This window comes from Phacochoerus africanus, chromosome 1 (genome assembly GCF_016906955.1).
Source record: "Phacochoerus africanus isolate WHEZ1 chromosome 1, ROS_Pafr_v1, whole genome shotgun sequence".
NCBI lineage: Eukaryota > Metazoa > Chordata > Mammalia > Artiodactyla > Suidae > Phacochoerus > Phacochoerus africanus.
In genome coordinates this window covers 131033439-131055046 of record NC_062544.1, presented here as the reverse complement: position 1 = coordinate 131055046, position 21608 = coordinate 131033439, and the positions used below count along the sequence as shown (strand labels likewise).

General features: G+C 42.0%; 1 protein-coding gene across 5 annotated transcripts in view; it reads left to right on the top strand.

The window, feature by feature from the left end:
* The window catches only part of FRMD4B (FERM domain containing 4B), a 373580-nt gene that overhangs the window by 236430 nt on the left and 115542 nt on the right, over positions 1 to 21608 (top strand). For all 5 annotated transcript variants that reach the window (XM_047779092.1, XM_047779090.1, XM_047779088.1 and 2 more), the window contains 2 exons: positions 865 to 959; positions 9742 to 9834. In XM_047779092.1, coding sequence (XP_047635048.1) covers positions 865 to 959; positions 9742 to 9834 — 188 coding nt within the window. The remainder of the gene's footprint in view (positions 1 to 864; positions 960 to 9741; positions 9835 to 21608) is intronic.

The window sequence follows — 21608 nt, the reverse complement described above, 5'->3', positions numbered from 1 at the left end:
TCTTAGAATTTGTTGGCTCATCTATAAAATGGAAAAAAAAAAAAAAACCAAACCCTACTCAGACTCATTGTAAGGAGTCCAGCACAATAAATGGCCACTATTATTAAATTGTGTTGTGTTGTTTTGTTGGTGGTGGTGGTAGTGGTTGTCTCTGTGACCTCTCACCCTTGAGACTTGAGCCTCTTCATTTGGCCATCAGCAGGCAAAGTTATTCCTGCAATCTAGGCGATGTTTAATATTCTTTGCCTTTATCAGTAACACTTTGCTACATATAAAAGAGCATTTTTTGCAAAACACCAATGCATCGGTAAACACTCTTTCATCTTAGAGGAAAAAACAAAGGTACTGGACTAAATTGCAAATAATGAAAAATTATGATCTCATTGCTGATTCTTTTCCCATTTCCTCCCCTTTCCAAACCCCCAGACAATGTTCTATGGTAGATTAACCAAAGCAGCAGAAGGGCACAGGTATTCAAAAATGAACAAACACAAGGTTGCTTTAAACTCTTTGGGAAAGAAAGAGAAAAAAAAAAGAGTCGTAGCACAGTGGAAGCGAATCCGATTAGGAGCCAAGAGTTTGTGGGTTCAATCTCTGGCCTTGCTCAGTGGGTTAAGGATCTGGCATTGCCTTGAGCTGTGGTGTAGGTCGCAAATGTGACTTGGATCCCACATTGCTGTGGCTGTGGCTGTGGCCTAGGCCAATGGCTACAGCTCCAATTCGATCCCTAGCCTGGGAACCTCCATATGCCGTGGGTGCGGCCCTACAAACCAAAATAAATAAACTCTTTGGAAAAGAAGAAAGTGGTAGCAATAAAAGAGAGAGGCAACCAAATTGTTTCTAATCAGGTTTTTATCTTGACAGCCCAAACTTTTATCAAGAGAGTTGCTAGACCTCGTGGCTTCGCATTTCAACCTGAAAGAGAAAGAGTACTTTGGAATCACGTTTACAGATGACACGTAAGTGTTTGCATAGTTTATCTTTCTTTACCTTTTGATTGGACTACCTGTGTGCATTATACACAATGGGCAAAGGGGGGGTGCCCCAGGAATTAGAATATGTCCTGCTTAGCTAGAGATATTTTAATACAAGATTTTTTCTCTTAGGATGATTGTAAAAGAAGAAGAGAAGGAATATTCGTCTTTCTAAGAACTCAAAATGTATTAAGTGCCTTGGAAGTTTGTTGCAATAAGGTTTTTACTCTTTTCTTTTTTGGCCGCACCGTGGCATATGGAAGTTCCTGGACCAGGGATCAAATCCGAGCCATAACTTCGGCCTACGGACCATAGCTGCAGTCGGATCCTTAACCCACTGCACTGCCGTAGTAACACATGAAATTGTTATTCTTCCCCCCACCCCTTTTTAAAGTTCCCAGGCTAGGGGTCAAATTGGAGCTGCAGCTGCTGCCCTACACCACAGCCACAGCAATTCTGGATCTGAGCCACATCTTCAACCTATGCCGCAGCTTATGGCAACACCAGTTCCTTAACCCACTGAGCAAGGCCAGGGATGGAACCTGCATCCTCAGGGATACTATGTCTGATTTTTAACCTGCTGAGCCACAACAGGAGCTCCAGGTTTGTTATTCTAGGTGATAGTGTATCTTCACATTTCTTTGCTTATTTTAGCTTATGTATCAGTGATAGAAATACCTGGAGTGTCATCCACTCATATTTTGAAACTGAATTAATCTTTGAATTTGGTGGCAAAAAAAATTTAAAGACAATTTTGTGGCCCATCTGACAAATACATATATAGTTTAATGTAGGATGAATTTTTAAACTTTCACTTAGGTCCATTTTATGTTACCTCCTTACTACCTTTTTTTTCTTTTACTCACATTTTTTATTGCTAACTTGGATATTGTTTCTATTTGTCCTTTTTGAAATGAGGCAGGTATACAACAAATAAATTCCTAAGAATTTAAAACTCCATGTAAGCAAAAGTGTTTAGTCTTAACAGTTTTTGCTACAGGCTCCCGTGTGTGTCTCTGTGTGTTTTACAGTAGCCTGGTTTGCTAAGTTATATGCAGCTTAATATATCAGAAAAATTCTTCCCCTTTATGAGATAATTTCCAGAGAACTCTTCAAATATTAAAATTCAAGAAAATGTGTTCCAGACACAAAATATATTGGCTAACTACCCAGCATTCTTTCTCTAACTCTCCCAATTTAAATACTTTTCCATTCTTCAGGTTAACCAGGCAGAAAATAATCTCAAAGATGGGGTAATTTGTTTTTTTATTTATTGGAGTCTATTTGACTTAGAAAGTTGTGTTAGTTTCAGGTATACAGCAAAGTGAATTAGTTATACATATATATCCATTCTTTTTCTGATTCTTTTCCCATATAGGTTATTACAGAATATTGAGTAAATTTCCGTATGTTATACAGTAGGTCCTTGTTAGTTATCTGTTTTATATGTAGTAGTATATATATATATTCATCTCCAACTCCTAATCTATTACCCCCCCACGCACACATTTCCCCTTTGGTAACCATAAGTTTGATTTCAAAATCCGTGAGTCTGTTTCTGCTTTGTAAATAAGTTCTCTACTATCACTTTTATTAGATTCTACATATGTGATGTTATATGATATTTGTATTTCTCTGTCTGACTTGCTTTACTTAGTATGATAATCTCTAGGTCCATCCATGTAGCTATAAATGGCATTATTTTGTTCTTTGGTGTGACTGATTAGTATTCCATTGTAGATGTTTACTGCATCTTCTTAATCCATTCATCTATTGGTGGACATGTAGGTTGCTTCCATGTCTTGGCTATTGTAAATAGTACTGCAGTGAATATTGGGGTGCATGTATCTTTTTGAATTATGGTTTTCTCCAGATATATGAGAAATGGTTAATTTGTCTTTAACACTGTATCTTTTGATTATTTCCATCCTGGGCAGGCTACAAGCGTAGGACCTCCTGGAATTGACAATGGGCTAAGGACTTGGGCTGGGCAAAAACCAGACAGTTGGGTTGTCAGGAAACATAGAAAAACATGGAAACTTTGATTTCAGACTCAGGATGTTTCCTGAATGGAGTTTTACAAAGCTGAAAAAAAAAGTACCCTTGCCATCACCCTCCTCATTCAGAATCACAAAATTGTCTATTCACTCAACATGGGTTTGAGACCATATGTGATCAGTCCTCTGCTGGATGAAATAGGAACTACAGGGGTCCACTGAGCACAGGCTCTAGCTGGAAAGACAAGACCAGTTCATGAGATTCAGAGTTTAAACATACAGGAGTTCCTGTCATGATTCATCGGTAACAAACCCAACTAGGATCCATGAGTCTGTGGGTTCGATCTCTGGCCTCGCTCAGTGGGTTTGATCCCTGCTGTGAGCTGTGGCATAGGTTACAGACTCGGCTCGGATCTTGCATTGCTATGGCTGTGGTGTAGGCCAGCAGCTGTAGCTCCCATTCAACCCCTAACCTGGGACCTTCCATATGACGGGAAGGAAAAAAAAAAAGTTTAAACATACATACATAGGTTGAGTCTGAATATGAATGAAATCATAGCAAACAGCATAAGACTTAAAGCCATAAACACATGACGGCTAAGCTACATGGTAAAAGCCATAAGTACACAAATACTGTAATTTAGGGAGAGGTCACATAAAGTAGAGACTAAAATCGTGAATATAGGAGTAATTTATCCACTCAACAGATATTTCTTGACCGCTACTAAATGCTAAGCATCAGTCTAGCTTCCAGGGATTCAGCTTGAACAACATGGACCAGGTTCTTGCTCTCATGGAGCTTTATTGCACTGGAATGGTCCAGCAAAAAAGTAAATAAAGAGATAAATGAGAAAATAACAGAAATGGAAAATGCTTTGGAGGACATAAAACGAGAGGCCATGATCAAGAAAAGTTTGGGAGCAGTTTTAGACAGGATGGACCAGGACAGCTTCTAAAAGTTCATGGATAATAAAAAGCAAGAAGTAGAGTTCCCCAGTGGGTTGTTGTAAGGACCCAGCGTTGTCAGTGCTGTGGCTTGGCTTGCTTCTGTGGCACCAGTTTGATCCCTAGCCTGGGGAACTTCTTCATGCTAAAAGAAAAAAAATTAGAAGAAGGAATTCCCATAGTAGCTCAGTGGGTTAAGGACTGATGTAGTGTCCCTGAGGATGCAGGTTCAATCCCTGGACTCAATTAGTAGGTTAAGGATCTGGCATTGCCACAAGCTATAGCATCAGTCACAGATGTGGCTCAGGTCTGGCGTTGCTGTGACTGTGGCACAGGCTGGCAGCTGCAGCTCCAGTTTGACCCCTAGAGTCCGTGGACTTCCATATGCTGATATACTGCACGTGTGTCCATTAAAAAAAAAAAAAGCAGCAGCAGCAGTTCTGCAAAAGTCTGGACAGGCGTTCCCTACTAAAGCCAGTGCAAAAATGAGAATAAGCTTGACTTTCGGTTTTTTATGTTTCAGTTTTGAGAAAGGAAAAAAAAGCCAATATGACTTGAATACAGAGAGTATGAGGAAAGTGGTACAATATAAGGTCGAGAGGTTAGCAGGGATAGAAATCATAGAAGCCTGGCAGCTCTGTGATCTTAGGCTTGGAAGCTTTGTGGTCTTAGACTTAACATATATGACACTCAAGTTTTTTCATCTGTACAATGGGCATAATAACAGTACCAAAATAACTACTATAAAAAGTACTATAGAAGGTACATAGAATAGGATCATAGTATTATTCTGTTAGGCAGGTAAGGGGTGCAGAGTCCAGGCACATAGCAGCAAAAAAATAGCTGCTATGATAGCTGCCCATCCTATTGTTATCATCCTATTATTCATAGCCATGGCAGGAAAATGTGTTCTGAAGGAGGCTTAGGAGGACCTGGGTGGGAGCCCACACAGAAAGGTGACTGGGAGGGCAGTTAGCCCTTAGGCAGAGGGGAGAGGACCTGACATTCCAGGGAAGAGTCGTTTTGTGGGCCGATGCACGGATGTGGTCGTGAACACGGTACATCTGTGCAGTGGGGTGGAAGCTGTCCTGATCGTGGAGTAAGATATAAGAGGCACAATCTCAGAGGTGAGCCTGAGAATCACGTAGATGGAAAAGGCACGCCGAGGCCACTGAAGGATGTTCTGCAGGGGAGTAGCCTGATTAATGACTGTGGTCTTGAAAGTTTCCCAGGCTACAGAGTTCATGGTGGGTTGGAAAAGCAGCCTGGTCACACGGCAGGCTGCTGGGAAAACTCCAAGCTCAGGTGAGCCTAACCAGGCAAGGCATTAATCAGGCGTTCAGACTCTAGGACCTTCTCTTCAGCAAGAAAGGAATACATCGTATGAATGACCTCCTTTGCTGACATGGGCCTCCTTCCCCTTAGTGTGCCTTGGGATGATTCCTTTCTAAATGCTCTGGTGAAAGAAGAATGTCTCACTCAAGTGCCTCCTCATCTATCCCCTTTGATGCCAGTGGACAGTGGTGATAGTCTTTCCAAGAAACCTGGCTCCAAAATGTCCTTCATAACCTCCTCTGCCAGTGACAGCAGAGTCTGTATGTGAATTATGCTCAGTTTGGAAGGTGTCTTCTGGCCCCAGCTGTGTTTATTTTCAGAAGAAGAATGAGCTGGGCTTTTGGAGGGGGAGTGGGAGTTGGCCATCTCTACCTTTCTGGGGAACAGGTCTGGAAAATTGCTTCTGTCGAAGGGTGTCTCCTTGGAATGTCTTGGTCATAAGCCTAGTCCTTTTTCTCTGTCTGGTAAATATTTTTGGAAAGTATTTTCTTTCAGCACTCCCCTTCCCTGCCCCCCTAAAACCACTGAGTCGGATCCCTCCCAGGATGCTGTCTGAGTTGCATTTTCCAGCCTAGATGCCACATCAGCTCTTTGCCTTTGGTGAACTTCTCTAAATAGAGTCAGGCAAAGCCAAGGGGGTGAAACCCTCGATGAAACCAGCCACTGTCTATATCACATTCCACAGGCCAAGAAGAGATGTGGAAAAATGGAGTTGTGCAGTTACATAATGAAAGTAGTGCTGGTGACCAACAAAAACAAATTTGTGGTCCTATCAGAGGGAGAGGTTAGCTCCTGAGCTCAGGCTAGTTAGTACCTGCTCGCGTTCTGTGTGCAGGGCGAGTCTTTCACCCCTAGAGGGCAGTCACGGCCCTTCTGAGGCATAAGTTCTGTTCACCCAAATGGTTCCCATCCCTTTCAGCCCAGTTAACTCCTTTCCTTCCCTTGTTTTGAAAGGATTTGCTGTATACGCTTTGTTTATTAAGAAATAAAAAAATAGGTTTCACAACACAATAGTGATTTTTGATCACCGTTCCATCCCATGAACCTGATGGGCCTTTGATACAATTCTAGCCAAAAAGGACACTTGCTTCAAAGTTGCCTAGCACAGCTGATAGAGGAGAATGTAGATTCAACTATCTTTTTGAGGTATCAGTTAGATCTGTTCCATTTGCTGGTGGAAGAACTTGAAACAAGCAGGTTATAAGCAATAAGTGCTTTAGGATCTCATTGCAATAAGTGCTTTAGGATCTCATTTTAGTCTCAAGGATTAAAAAAACAGCAGATTAACTTGGATTATATCTCAGCGATAGAGTTAGAGATAACTTTCACTTTTGCATCCTAACTTTATCCTATCGATGAAATTTTAGATGGGCTTTTTAAAAAATCTAATTTCTAGGTTTTCTTTTCTAAAAAATTATTTTAAATAGCTTCTTATAAAAACACAGTATCATAGCTAAGGCTGGTCTCTTTTGATTGAAGCAATTTGCTCTGTATCTCTCTGCAAGAATATCTAAGAATTCTAAGAATTTTCATCCATATATAGTAGTGCTTGAGTGTCTTCTATGATTAATATAATTGATTTATATTCTACATGTTATTATACAACTTGCTTCATTCTTGGACATCATTTCATACAAGTTCGTATAAATATACATTATGCTTTTTAAATGATACCACATCTTCCTATATAAAAGCAAAACCAAAAAGGCAAAATTATTCTCACTTTCTGTGAGAAAACTTTTGAGACGTGATAGTGTGCAATAATTCGTGTACAAAAGATGTACATTTGAACATCTCTGATATTAGGTTATGTCTTTAAATCAGTTGCATTCTAAACTGAAATATGGTGTATTTCTTTTAACTTCTAGTCCCTGATATTTATATTTTTAATCCACAAAAGCAGTAATTATAAGAACCTTACCTTATGTCACTTGTATAAGCTTATTTACCTTCATAATATTCCTCTAAGGAAAGCTAGAGACAATTATCAGCCTCCGTCTAGTAGTTTCAGAAACAAAGACATATCTTCTTCCTGCGTTAAAACTAGTAAGTGACAGAAATCAAGCTAAAAGTTACTAGGATGGCAGATTCAGGAGTTCCTGTTATGGCTCAGCAGATTAAGAACCTGACAGAGTGTCGGTGAGGATGAGGACTCGATCCCTGGCCTCGATCAATGGGTTAAGGATCCATCATTGCTGCAAGCTGCAGCATAGGTAGCAGATTCAGCTCAGATCTGGTGTTGCTATAGCTGTGGTGTATATTGCAGATGCAGCTCCTATTTAACCCGCAGTCTGAGAACTTCCATATGCTGCAAGTGTGACTATAAAAAAGAAAAAGAAAAAAAAACAAAACTAACTCAACCTTTTACTACTCTTGTTTTCTCCAGTATCCGAAGTCCCAGGTTTATATCTCAGCTCTGCCACTTTCCTTGCAGGCTTATGGTAAAATTTAGTATTAATATATAAAAAGCCCCAGTTTGGTTGGCACAAAATTGTTGCTCCATAAAGAGTAACTACTATTATTATTATTATTATTATTATTATTGCCCATGTTTCATATCTACTTACAATGCATACAGCTTGGAGGTTTTTTTTTTTTTTAATCATTTACTCAAGGGAGTTCCGGTTGTGGCACAGCAGAAACGAATCTGACTAGGAACCATGAGGTTGCATGTTTGACCCCTGGCCCTGCTTGGTGGGTTAAGGATCTGGCGTTGCTATGAACTGTGGTGTAGGTCACAGACAAGGCTCGAATCTGGTTTGCTGTGGCTCCGGTGTAGGCCAGCAGCAACAGCTCTGGGTGGACCCCTAGCCTTGGAACCTCTATATGCTGCGAGCGTGGCCCTAAAAAAAAAAAAAAAAAAAAAAAGGGCAAAAGACAAAAAATATTTTACTCAAAAGACCAAAATAGGTTGGAAAATGTCTTATGACAGGTTTTGTAATAATTTGACACCCTGCCACTATCAGCATGTTCTTAAGTTTTCTGTAAGCAAGCAAAATGGAGTCTGCCTTCTGGGAATTTATGACCTAAAATGGATCAACAAGTGAGATAGTCTTGGAAAAGTCATGTAAACAATCCCCAGCCATCCCAGGTCACAATTTCAGGAGAATGTTTATACCCATGAATTTAGTGAAGCTCCTGAATGAATCAACAAATAGATGCTTAAGTATTAGGAAGTCTATAATGTAATCCAAAAACAGTATCCAACAAGGTATTTAACCCCATTATCTGTGTCTATCTGATTTCATTAAAACAAAAGTTTGAGGCGTTCTCTTATAGCACAGCGAGTTAAGGATCAAGCATTATCACTGAAGCAGCTTACATTGCTACTGTGGTGCAGGTTTAAACCCTGGCAAGGGAACTTCTACATGCTGCAGGCATGGTCCCAAAAAAAGTTTTTCCCTTCTTGACCATCTTAAAATATTTCTGATTTTATATTTACTAAAAATTTAAAGATTGATACATTTAATGTCATCTAGTTTTTTACCTCCAAAGGCATCCAGTGTTTTCATGATGTAACTTCTCTGATATATTTTTAGTTATATAAATTCATATATGTCCAGCTGTTCTTTTTTTAATTTAAAAAAATGGCAATAATGTACTTGGTATTAAACTTACTTAACATAGTATTTTGAAAATTGTTCATGATAAGTTTATAAAGATACTCTTGATCTTTTGTATTGCTTGTGCATTGTATTTCATTGCTGTTTAAGTTCTTTTTTTTTTTTTAGGGCGGCACCCTCAGCATATGGAAGTTACCAGGCAAGGGCGACCTAGGTCAAAGCCACAGCAACATGGGATCCAAGCCACATCTGCCACCAACACCACAGCTCATGGCAACACCAGATTCCCAACCCACTGAGTGAGGCCAGGGATCAAACCTGTATCCTCATGGATACTGGTTGGATTTGTTTCTGCTGCACCACAATGGAAATTCCTAAATTCTTTCATTAATCCTTTTCTTTGTTGTCTGCCCCGTGGCATAGGGAGTTCCCAGGCCAAGGATCAGATCCAAGCCAGATTTGCGGCCCATGCCACAGCTATGGCAATGCTGGATCCTTTAACCCAACTGCCCTGGGCCGGAGATTGAACCTGCATCCTGGTGCTACAGAAATGCCACCAATCCCAATGCACCACAGCGGGAGCTCCAAGTTTATTTTTTTTAAACAATGCCCTGTTGGATATTTAGGTTGTTTTGAGCTTTTTGCTGCTACAAATAATGCTACGGGGCCTGATGTTATACATAGGACATTTTCTACATGTGCAGGTTTATCTTGATTAACTCCTGGAAGTGAAAACCCTGGTTCAGAAGCAGGTGCTTTTATAATTTTGATAGCAATTGCTAAATTGGCTTCACTACTGGTCATAACAGATTATACTCCTACCATCAGTGTGTGAGAGTAACTTGCCTCACAGCTCTGCCAACACAGTGTGTTATGGAACCTTTCTGACTTTTTGCTTAATCCTTCTCCTTTGTTTTACTCTTACAGAGGTCAGCAGAACTGGCTACAGTTAGACCACCGAGTTCTTGACCATGATTTGCCCAAGAAACCAGGCCCAACCATTTTGTACTTTTCTGTGAGGTATGTATACAGAGACACACCCACCATCCCACCTGCCTTTTTCCTTTTTTTTTTTTTTTTTTTTTACTTTTAATGGAAAAAAAAATTTCCTGGTCATTAGAGAGAATTTTTTTCCAAAAAAGGAGGCCTATCAAAAAAATGCTTATGTGAAAGAGATTTTCTGCTGTCTTAGTCTGGGGACCAAGTTACTACAGATACTCTGTAGAACTGTTTTCATTGAAGATGAAAGATAACATCATCTTCTTTTATTTCTCAGAGACCCTTGAGTCTACTTAAAGCTGAGAAACGTAGAGTTCCCACTGTGGCATAGTGCGTTAAGAATCTGACTGCAGTGGCTCTGGTCGCTGTGGTGGCATGGATTCCATCCCTGGCCTGGGGCAGTTGGGTAAAGTATCCAGTGTTGCCACAGCTGTGGCTCAGATTCGATCCCTGGCCCAGGAACTTCCATGGCAAGGCTGAAAAACATAAGAAATATATTTTAATACATAATCCCGTTTCTGACTCAACAAGCTTCTAGATTTTTATAACTTGAAATATAGCAAACATTTACTATTATGCTTTATGTAGGAATGTTTCCCAGAGACTATAGAAATAATTGAATTTTATACAATTTCACACCTTCATTGTTATAGACGATAAAATGTGAACAAATGCTCATGGAAAGAAGTATGTGCAGAAATCTGAATTCTTTCCTGCAGGGAAACGGCTGAGAAGGAATCCTTAATTTGTTCTCTGAGCTTTGCTTGGGAAAGTCACTTAACTATCCATATGGACCTCAGTTATTTCCTCCTGAAATGGCTGAATTCAGCTAAATCAGTGATTTTTTTTTTCTTTTTTTTTTTTAGGGCCATAGGTGCAGCATATGGAAATTCCCAGGCTAGGGGTAGAATCAGAGCTACAGCTGACAACCTACGCCCCAGCCACAGCAATGCTGGATCTGAGCTGCATCTGCAGCCTGCACCACAGGGCCAGGGGTTGAACCCGCATCCTCAAAGATACCAGTCAGGTTCGTTTCCACTGAGCCACAATGGGAACTCCTAAATCAGTGATTTCTTAAAGCTGGCCTATGATGGAAATATTTTTCATCTTAATTGTTCACATTCTAAGATAATAAACTGTTATAAAGAGTAGCGCCCATGTTCCTATACAAAGCTTATAAAATAAAACGTTACCAGTTTTACTGAAAGCCCCTCTCTATGCACTAGCTTATGATGAATTTGGTGTGTTTTCATGGTAAATTTTGTTTTCCTGGTCTGAAGCCAAGTATGATCAAATAAGCTAAGGTAGGAGATTTCCCATAAATCTAAAGATGTGAGATCAACCTAAAGAATAGATCTATATTCTGAACTTGTATTATTTTTTAGATGTTGAGGTATGCTTTATTTTATGACATGATGATGGAGGGTTCTTGTCTTTCTTTGGGGGAGATGGGTTTAACTATGAATACCTGCCAAAATCATGTCAATTTCCACAAACATTTATTTTTTGTTTTTTGTTTTTACTTCCTTATGCTCAATGAAATCCAAAAGTATGGTAATAAGATATCCTGATATCCTACCTTTTTTTTTAATGGCTCTTTTTTCATATGAATTGATGGCAATTGTGGATGGAGGCTGCCCATTAGTAAATTAAGTGTTGACAGTCCCAAAGTTGTTTTGGGTTTTTGTTGTTTCTTAGTTTGGGGGGGGGTTGTTTTTTGTTTTTTGTTTTTTTTCCTTACCACCAGAAGTGGTATTTTTAAAATCCAGGAAGAATGTACCATAATGGTGATATGTATAGGAGCATAGCTGATATAGAATAGCGCACAGAAATCCTAAAGAAAAACATAGGAGTTTCCTGGAAAGAGTGTGATATGAGTGCGGATGTCCATGGAAATGAAGAAAAAGACAAACACGAACCAGCCAGCAGTAGGGAAAAATGAGTATTACTAATTAAGCAGGGGTCAGAGAATAGAGAAATTTTAATCTCGTTTTAGAAAGGGGAAATGGCTCAACATAAATCAATATATTTTTTCCCCAAAGAATTATATTATTGCTGTAAACATTTTGAACTTTATGAAAGTACCAAGTGAAAAGGAAGAGTTACCCTCTGTCAGGCTTCTTCCCTCACCCTACTCCCCATTCATTCCTCTTAAAGAAAAATAAGTCTGATAAATTGTATAGTGATTTGCTTTTTTTTGTTGAACTGAAGGTCTTTCCTTGGGTACATAAAAACCTGTTATTTCTTTGCACTTCCATAGTTTAGCTACCCAGACTTCTGTTAAGCATGTCCATTGCTTCCACTGATTTTATTAAAATGTCAGCTGCAGGGAATTCCCCTTGTGGCTCAGTGAAAACTAATCTAATATCCATGAGGAGGCAGGTTCGATCCCTGGCCTTGCTAAGTGGGTTAAGTATCCCAAGTTGCCATGAGCCATGGTGCAAATCACAGACATGGCTTGGATCCCACGTTGCTGTGGCCATAGGGTAGGCCAGTAGCTGTAGCTCCGATTCCACCTCTAGCCAGGGAACTTCCATATACCACAGGTGTGGCCCTAAAAAAATAAAAATTAAAAAAAAATTAAAATGTTGGCTGCACTTAAGATCCTTTACACCTTACGCGCATATGTGGTGTTGATGTAGCCTAATTACTGAGTGAAAGTGTCTTGTCTTAGGAGAATTTTGCAAGTGCCATTGACTTAACAATTAGATTTGTGTACTAGTTCTTTAATCACTGTCTGGTCTGTTTTGGGTCTCCAAATGCCAGGGGAGAATACTCTGTCTTCTGTTCAGTGTAGTCATTCACAGGCAGCCCTATCTTTTCAAAGCAGGTTTCCTTGGGATGTCAGGGTCGCCTGCTGCTTGTTTGTGAGTTTCAGCCTTTATCACAAGAGCGTCCCCTAATTGCTTGGCATTACTTTCTCCTAACAACTTGTATGTTTAAAAGCTCTTATCAAGTTTTTAATTATTCACTTAATTCTTCCTCCCAACAGTACAGTGAGATCATAATAGTCGTTGTTATTATTCCAATTAAGGGCCGGCTGTTACTCCAATTTAATTAAAGACATGATAAAGCAAAAACACACACCACAGAATTAAAGGAACCGACCCAGGTCACTGAGTGGAATGCAGTTGGAGGTCTTGAACATATGGGGTTGCAAGCACCCCAGTTGCCTCTCAGGGACCTCAAGCCTCCTCTTAAGAGAAAACAGAAGTGCTGGTGGTAGTTACATCCTAATAGACACCACCACGCCTCCTCCAGGTTGTCTGGGATGACAACATTTTGAGTCACTGAAGAAGAGAACCAAAGGTAGCATTTGATTCCTATTTGGACCTTTGGTCACCAGAAAGGCCTCTAAATTTACACATGGCCATTTTCTCTCTCGCTCGCTCGCGCTCTCTCTCTCTCTCTCTCTCTCTCTCTCTCTCTCGCTCTCTCTCTTTGGGGGAGGGGGGGGCTGCACCTGCAGCAAATGGAGGTTCCCAGGCTAGGGGTACAATTGGAGCTGTAGCCGCCAGCCTACGCCATAGCAACACCAATCCAAGCCACATCTGGGACCTGTGCCATAGCTTGCAGCAATGCCAGAGCCTTAACCCACTGAGGCCAGGGATCAAGCATCCTTACAGACACTATGTAGGGTTCTTAACCCACTGAGCCACAACAGAAACTCCTACACATGACCACTTCTGATATCGGGGCCATTGCCTTTCCCATCAGCATGTATTGCTACCTGCCCTGGAACTTGGGGTTGCTCACTCTGGACACCAAGGTGAGCCCTTGCTGAGCAATAAGCACCCAAAAACAAAGAATTCCCACAGAGATAACACATTATATGCATGTGCATCACTGTTATGTTGGAAGAATCCAAATGCCAACAGCAAAGATAGGTTAATGGCATTTTTACAGTGAAAACTTGATTACTTTAATCAAAAGAGATAAGATGAAAAAGTACATTACATTTCAGAGTTTCCCTGAAGACAGAGGGGGTGCATATCTGAATCATCATAGGAAAGTTTTAAAACTAGACCGTCATGCTTCCAACCCCCAAATCCTCCTCATTCCTGGCCCAGATTCTGATTCAGTACCCTAGAGATGGTGAAGGTGATCTGGGGCAAGTTGGTTGTGAATTACAAAGAGATGGGGGGCTGGGGCTGTGGTCTTGGCCAGCAGCTGCCCCTCCAATTCAACCCATAGCCTGAGAACTTCCATGTGCCACAGATGTGGCCCTAAAAAGAAAATAAAAGTGGGGGTGGGTAGAGATCAGGGGATACAAAATGTCTTTGGTGATTGTTATGCAAATAAAAGAAAATGTCATTTTTTTAAAAGTCTAGCATTTATGAAAAAGAAAAATACTATACATTTTTGCTCTCTAGAAGTTTCCTCTTAGGAGTTCCTTAGTAGCCTTGCAGTTAAGGGCTCAGCATTATCATTGCTGTGGCAAAGGTTTGATCCCTGACCTGGGAACTTCTGCATGCCATGGGCACAGACAAAAAGAAGAAAAAGGGGGGGAAAGTTTCCTCTCTATTGAAATGTAGCATTAACCCTGTGGCAGGCACTGGGCTAAATTTTGGACCTGTATTGTCTCATTGATTCCTGAGCTAAACGCTGGGATCCTACAGATAGTTGGGAGAAAGCTTTCTCCTTGTTAATAGTCCCCAGGATGCTGGGAGCAGGCTCAGAAACACAGGCTGCTTCTGCATGGAGGAAAGAAAACATTTAAGATGAAGGCACTTAGTTCCCTCTTTATGAACTTTGGGGTTAAACCTTTGCCTTTGCTTCAGTTATAAAACCTCAATGATATGTGCTAACTATGTATGTAACACATGGGTGTATAGATGCCCCATAATTTATTTCTGCACCATAATTCATTTAATCCACCCTCTGTTTCCATGTAAGTCCAAACGCCCCCAGGCTGCTGGGGGACTCCTCCAGACTCAGGGTTGTTATCTGCTGCTGTAAATTATCTTCCATAAACACATGGGCCTCTTTGGTAATGCACCCCAGATGTAAGCATTTGAAAAGCTTGAGGTGAGCAAGCAGGCATTTAAATCAGAGAGCAGGGACTGGGCGTGACCTTGTTGGAAAACTCCCATACCCTCAGGGGAGGGCAAGTAGAAGTAGCTCTGCCTGGTGGCTGGTACCACCCAGCTCCACACAAAGCCAGGATCTTGGGTCTTTTTTTGCCTTTTCTAGGGCCGCTCTCACGGCATATGGAGGTTCCCAGGCTAGGGGTCGAATCGAAGCTGTAGCTGCCAGCCTATGCCAGAGCCACAGCAATTCAGGATCCGAGCTGAGTCTTCGACCTACACCACGTCTCACGGCAATGCCGGATCCTTAACCACTGAGCAAGGCCAGAGATGGAACCTGCAACCTCGTGGTTTCTAGTCAGATTCGTTAACCACAGCACCACGATGGGAACTCCTCTTTTTTTTTTTCTTTCTTTTTTTTTTTTTTTTTCTTTTTAGGGCTGAGGGTGAGGCATATGGAAGTTCCCAGGCTAGGGGCTGAATTGGAGCTATAGCTGCCAGCCTATGTTACAGCCACAGCAATTCGGGATCTGAGCCGTGTCTGTGACCTACACCACAGCTCACACAGCACTGCCAGATCCCCAACCCACTGATTGAGGCCAGGGATGGAAGGGATGGAACCTGATTCCTAACGGATACTAGTTGGATTCGTTCCACTGTGCCACAATAGGAACTCCTAGGATCTTGATCTTTTACCTCCTTATTCATCTGACTACCTCTTTTTTTTTTTTTTTTTTTTTTTTTTTTTTTTACTTTCTGGTCTACCCTTTCTTCTTAGCCTCTTTTCTTCCCCCCTCTTTGAAGTCACCTTTACTATGGGCCAGGACTGTAGGTGACCACTCACAGGTACCCCTAAGCATTGTCTGTGACACTTGGGGCTGAGAACTTACCATGCTCGGTCTAGTAGGAGGTATGGGGGAAGACTGCTGTCTTTCTGTCAAAGTTGCTGCAAACATAGAGCCTTTCAAAGACTTTTCTTTGTCTTTTAGCACCCCTTGGCCTGGTTCTAGAACATTCAGCCTTTAGAAAGAATTTAACTCAAGGAAGTATCATGAGTACAGCTTATAGGTCCACATTATCACACCTGATTTTTTTTTTTTTTTTGAGAGAGAGAGACAAATATATGAAATATGGCTTAACAGGTAAAGATTCTGTAAAGAAAGATTTATCGATATGGAAAAATGCTCCCCTTATATTCTAGGGGAAAGAGGCAGACCCCATGATTACACTTAAGTAAAAGATATGAATGGAAAGGAGTTGTCATTGTGGCTCAGTGGGTTAAGAACGCAACTAGTATCCATGAGGATTCGGGTTCACTCCCTGGCCTTGCTCAGTGGGTTAAGGATCTGGCGTTGCAGTGAGCTGTGGTGTAGGTTACAAATGTGGCTTGGATCTGGTGTTGCTGTGGCTGTGACATAGACCTACAGCTGTAGCTCTGATTTTACCCCTAGCCTGGGAACTTCCATATGCCACAGGTGCAGCCCTAAAAAGAAAAAAAAAAGAGAAAAAAAATATGAATAGGAAAAAAATTTTAAATGTTAACAGAAGCTAGTTTCTGAGTAAAATGATTGTGGGAATGATTTTTGCTTAACTATATCTTTTTTTCCTACAATGAGCATATTCTTTAAGCAACTTTTTCAAATGCAGGTGTGAGAAGTGGTAAAAGGAAGAAAAGGTAAAATGTTTGTGACTGGATAGCCTTGAGTTATCTTAGAGCTATCAAAGAGTATGTAATTTACAGTTAGAAGAGGATAGAAAAGTTTATCCCTTCCCAGAGGAATGTGATTCAAAACCACAGAGAGGAGTTCCCTGGGTGTCTGAGCAAGTTAAGAACCCGACTAGTATCCATGAGGATGCAGGTTCAATCCCTGGCCTCACTCAGTGGGCTGGGGAGCTGGCGTTGCTATGTTATGATGTAGGTCACAGCTGTAGCTCCAATTCGACCCCCAGCCTGGAACTTCCATATGCTGAGTGTATGGCTCTAAAACAAAAGAGAAATAAAAAATTTAAGAAAGCATAGAGCAATAAAGTATTCCTTCTATGTTGGGCCCAGCAGAGGTATTGGAGGCAGATGTATGATTTGTCCAGAGCACTTTGTCCACTAGCCGCACTCCTAACTGAACATGCAGTATCCTAGAACCTGGGGGAGGCATCCATTAGCTCTTGGCCTAACCCATTCTTGAACTTCCAGGCAGCTGGTCAGTGGCCTCTGTCTTTGAGGATCCACCATCCTAATTCATGTGAGAGTTCCAGAAAGACACAGAGTCCTTCAAAACTCAGGCTCAGTCCTGATTCCAATTTCTTACAGGATTATATGTTTTTGTGTGCTCCCCAATCAAAGATCAGACAGCATTTGTGGGTATCTGCTCAGTGTTCTCTGTAACCTGTCCTCAGGGTGACATCAAAAGGGTGGAAGGAAAGCATTAAGATTATGAAAGGTGAAAATGGGCTGTGGCAGTACAGAAGTTCAGAGTGTGGCCTTTAGTGCAGGGTTTCTCCTTCCTTAGCAGTGCTGTTAACTTTGAAGGGAGCCATGCCGGGCTCTAGCATGTTTGCAGCATCCTGGGCTCCACGAGAGAGGTGCCAAGTCAGGACAATCAGAAAATGAATCCAGGAGTCCCCACTATGATGCAACAGGATGGGCAGCATCTCTGAAGCACAAGGACGCAGGTTTGATCCCCAGCCTGGCACAGTGGGTCAAGGATCTGGTGTTGATGCAGCTGCAGTGTAGGTTGCAACTGCAACTCAGATCTTATCCCTGGCCTTTGAACGCCACATGCCGCGGGATGGCCAAAAAGAGAAGAAAAGAAAAAAATGTCTCCAACATGGCCAAAGATGCCTCACTCCACCATTGAGATCCAGTGATTCATCATCACTCTTGAGTTCTAATCCTGACTCGTCCCTGTATTAGCTGTGTGGCCTTTGGCACCCTCTGTGGACTTGTTTCCTCACCTGTATGATGGAGTAGGAGCCCGTGGTAAATAAAGCAAGGAGTTAATGGAGGATTATATATGTTAACATGTAACAAAGACCCTCGAATGTTAACTATTTTAATGATGTAAATAACAGATTGCCTCAACCAAGTGTTCAGCAAGTTAAAAAAAAGAATTCCCTAATGTGATATACAGCCTTTGAATATGGAAGTTTGTGGACTCCCCAGTGTGAGTCTGACCCACACACCTTCCAATGGGTGGAAGATTTCATTGTTTCCATCAGTTCACCAGGCCTGGCCATCTCCTTCCTAAACACTTACCTTCCCTGCCTCTTCCTGTCTCCTTCTCAGAGCACAGGTCCCTACCTCCCTCCTGGAGGCCTGGGAGCAGGCTGTCTGGCAGTTTTTAGTTGGAATTCATCACGTGACCCTAACCCTTCCCAGTGCCTGGGGCAGAAGACTCCCTCCCCTTTTGGACAGGTCACAACCCTTCCCTGGAGAACTCTGAAAGAGTCACGCTGTGAGAGAGGAGCAACAAAACAGGTTTCTACAGGTGTCCCCCAGGGCCCTCTCTGGTTCTGTGAGGGATGTGGGGAAAGCCGGAAGTGAGGCAGAATTTTCCTGGCAGGGAGCACATAGTAGAAGCAAATTATGCTTCCCTTGGGGAATTTTCCAAGCGTGCACCCCTCCCAGAGATAAAAGGGAGCATATGAGGCTCTCATAAGTTGTGCATCATCGTTTGGAGAAAGTGGAATACACTTAAATCACCCCGCTGTCTTCAGCATGCATAACAAAGCAGGATTGAGGTTGTGGGGCCATTACAAGCAATAAATACAGATCTCAGGGTTGGCCTGTGGATTAGGACCTGATAGCAATCTCCTTAGGCAGGTGGCTGCAGTGAGTGGCTAAAATTACCCACAATAACTGCATGAAGCCTAGAATGAGACGTTTTCACACAGCCCTTGCTGGACACCAGTCATGAAGTCAGCCTTGCTCACAATGCAAAATAATTGAATCATTCTTGCCCAATTCGCCTTCTCTGATGCTTCTGCTCAGACCTAGCAGAGGCCCTGGAAAACAAAGGAAATATGCTCAGATGGGGAGAAAAAGTCCTAGGTGGTGAGAGGAACAAAAACTTCCCAGTTTTCTGGCAAGACGGACACCTTTGTAGCAGGTTGCTTCCTTGAGAGAAAGAGCTTAGGAAAGATGCCTGGAATTTCCATTCCCTGTTTTTACAGTTGAAGTTTTAAAGAGGTTCCCCTCTGGAGTTACTGTTGTGGCTCAGCGGGTTAAGAATCCAGCTAGTATCCGTTAGGATGAAGGTTGGACCCTTTGGCCTCCATTAGTGGTTAAGGATTTGGCTTTGTAGGCCTTAGATGTGGTTCAGATCCCTCGTTGTGGCTGTGGTGTAGGTCGGCAGCTGCATCAACAATTCAACCCCTAGCCTGGGAACTTCCATATGCTGCATGTGGGGCCCTAAAAAGAAAAAAAAAAAAAAAAAGAGTTTCCCCACTAAGTCTGCACCTTTTACTGTCGTTCCATTGGCAGAGAGAGAATAATAATCGTAGTAATCACCGCTGCTTAGTGACTGCTTGTTGAACTACATGCCACCCATCTTGCATTTCCCTGATAAGGAAAGGGAAGCACTGAGAGACCCTAACATAGATCATTGTTGGGTCTTGGTTTCAACCACATATCTCCCTAACACCATGGTGTTGACTTTTGACCATGATGAATAGATGCCACCAGAGGGGAAATATTGGCTACCTCCCCGGAAGTGACTGCTAAATGGCAGCCCATTCCAAACCACAGTCTTCTCTCTCTCTCTCTCTTTTTTTTTTTTTTTTTTTTGGCTGCCCCACAACATATGGAGTTCCTGGGCCAGGGATCAGATCTGCAGTTGCCACCTAAGCCGAAGCTGTGGGAATGCCAGATTCTTAACCCACCATGCTGGGCCCAGGATCATATCTGAGTTTCAGCACTCCCAAGATGCTGCCAATTCCATTGTGCCACAGTGAGAACTCCTCTTCTGCTTTTTGACACATGTGTCTTGGCATCTGTCTGATAGACCTGCCTCTCCTCCAAGCCACTTTTGTCATGTCATTGAGGCTGATGTTCTATTGTCACTGAAGAGAGCTTAAGTGAACACCTGTCCCATCAAGAAAGGGGAAAAACTGCTAATGGGAAGAATAGGAAAAGTAGAGATTAAACCTATTCTCAAGAAGGCAGATTGCCTTTTCAAGAACTTATACTTGTTAGACTGTATGAAGTTTGTGTCTAAAATATGTGCCTAGCCCCAAAGTGTGGCTTTGTTTTGGGGTTTTTTTGGCTGTACTCACGGCATATGGAAAATCCTGGGCCAGGGATTGAATCCAAGGCATAGCTCCAACCTACACCACATCTGCAGCAACATCAGATCCTTAACCCACTGTGCTAGGCCAGGAATCAAACACACGCCTCAATAGCAACCCAAGCTGTTGCAGAGACAATGCTGAATCCTTAATTCCTGGGTTTGTTTTAAGGCTTAAGCTTCACAAAATCATAGTGAAAACGCTCGCAGTAAGCATACAGAAGGGGAGTTGCCTTGTGGTGCAGTGCGTTAAGATCTGGCACTGTCATTGCAGTGGCTCAGGTTGCTGATCATGGGTTTGATCTCTGGCCCAGGAACTTCCGCATGCTAGGGTCATGGCAAAAAAAAAAAAAAAGCATGCAGAAGGGAAACAGTATCCTTTTGCCAAAAAAGACTGGAACAAAATGTCTTTATTTTATAGTCTGGGATAGTTTGTTTCATTGCATTAGGAAGCCCTAGATTTCGTTTTCAGTTCACGGTATGTGTTGATAGGTGTGCCTGGGAAGCCATTCTCCCCAAGGACCATACGTGCTTTTCATACACTCTATAAGTATGAAGTCATTACAGCAGCTCCCTTGAGGGAGAGATGGGATTGTGGATTCAGAGAGAGAGTAATCGGATGCCTAGGCAGAAAAGCAGAAGGCAGCGAGGCGGGTCGCCAGAAAGTAGTGGGAAACAAGAAAGGGACATGTCTTCAAGATAGGGACTGAAACTAGGGAATAGTCAGGGGCCTGGGCTTTAGAAACAAGGTGAACCTAGTTTCTAGTACAGAGGTATCTGTTCAGAGTTGGACGAGCCACAAGTTGATTTGGTGCTGAGCCACTCAGCTCCCTGTCTGTGGTTTCTTAAATTCTTGAAGACTAGCAAGAGGATTGGTCTGGCTAATATGCCCTCTCCCCAGAATGCCCTTCCTACCTTTGTTACATGGTGAACTCATGCATTCTTTAAGACTCAGCTCAATTGTCCAAGGGAACACCGTGTCCTGTGACACTTAGCCCTATGGATTTCAGTTTGGCAGCCTTGTCCCTCTTGATTTATAAGCTGACATAATTGCAGTCCTCCCTTGGGCACTGTGGCATTGTGTCCATGTTATATTTAATTGGGATTGTTACTATAGAAAAGCATCCTATCATATTGGTTTGGAATATGAATTTTGAAATCTGAAAGGACCTTAATTTGAATCATGGAAAACTCCACCACTTCCCACTTGTATGGCTTTGGAAAGTTGATTTTACATCTGTGTATCTCAGTTTTCTTATCTGTAAGAGGGGTTCATAACTTGCTACCTATGGTATCTGGTTACACTGAAGTTACATGAAATGGAGTACCTGTTGTGGCTCAGTAGGTTAAGAATCTGACTAGTCTCCATGAGGTTGCAGGTTCAATTCCTGGCCTTGCTCAGTGGGTTAAGGATCTGGTGTTGTCATGAGCTATAGCATAGTCTCAGACATGGCTCAGATCTGGCGATGATGTAGCTGTGGTGTTG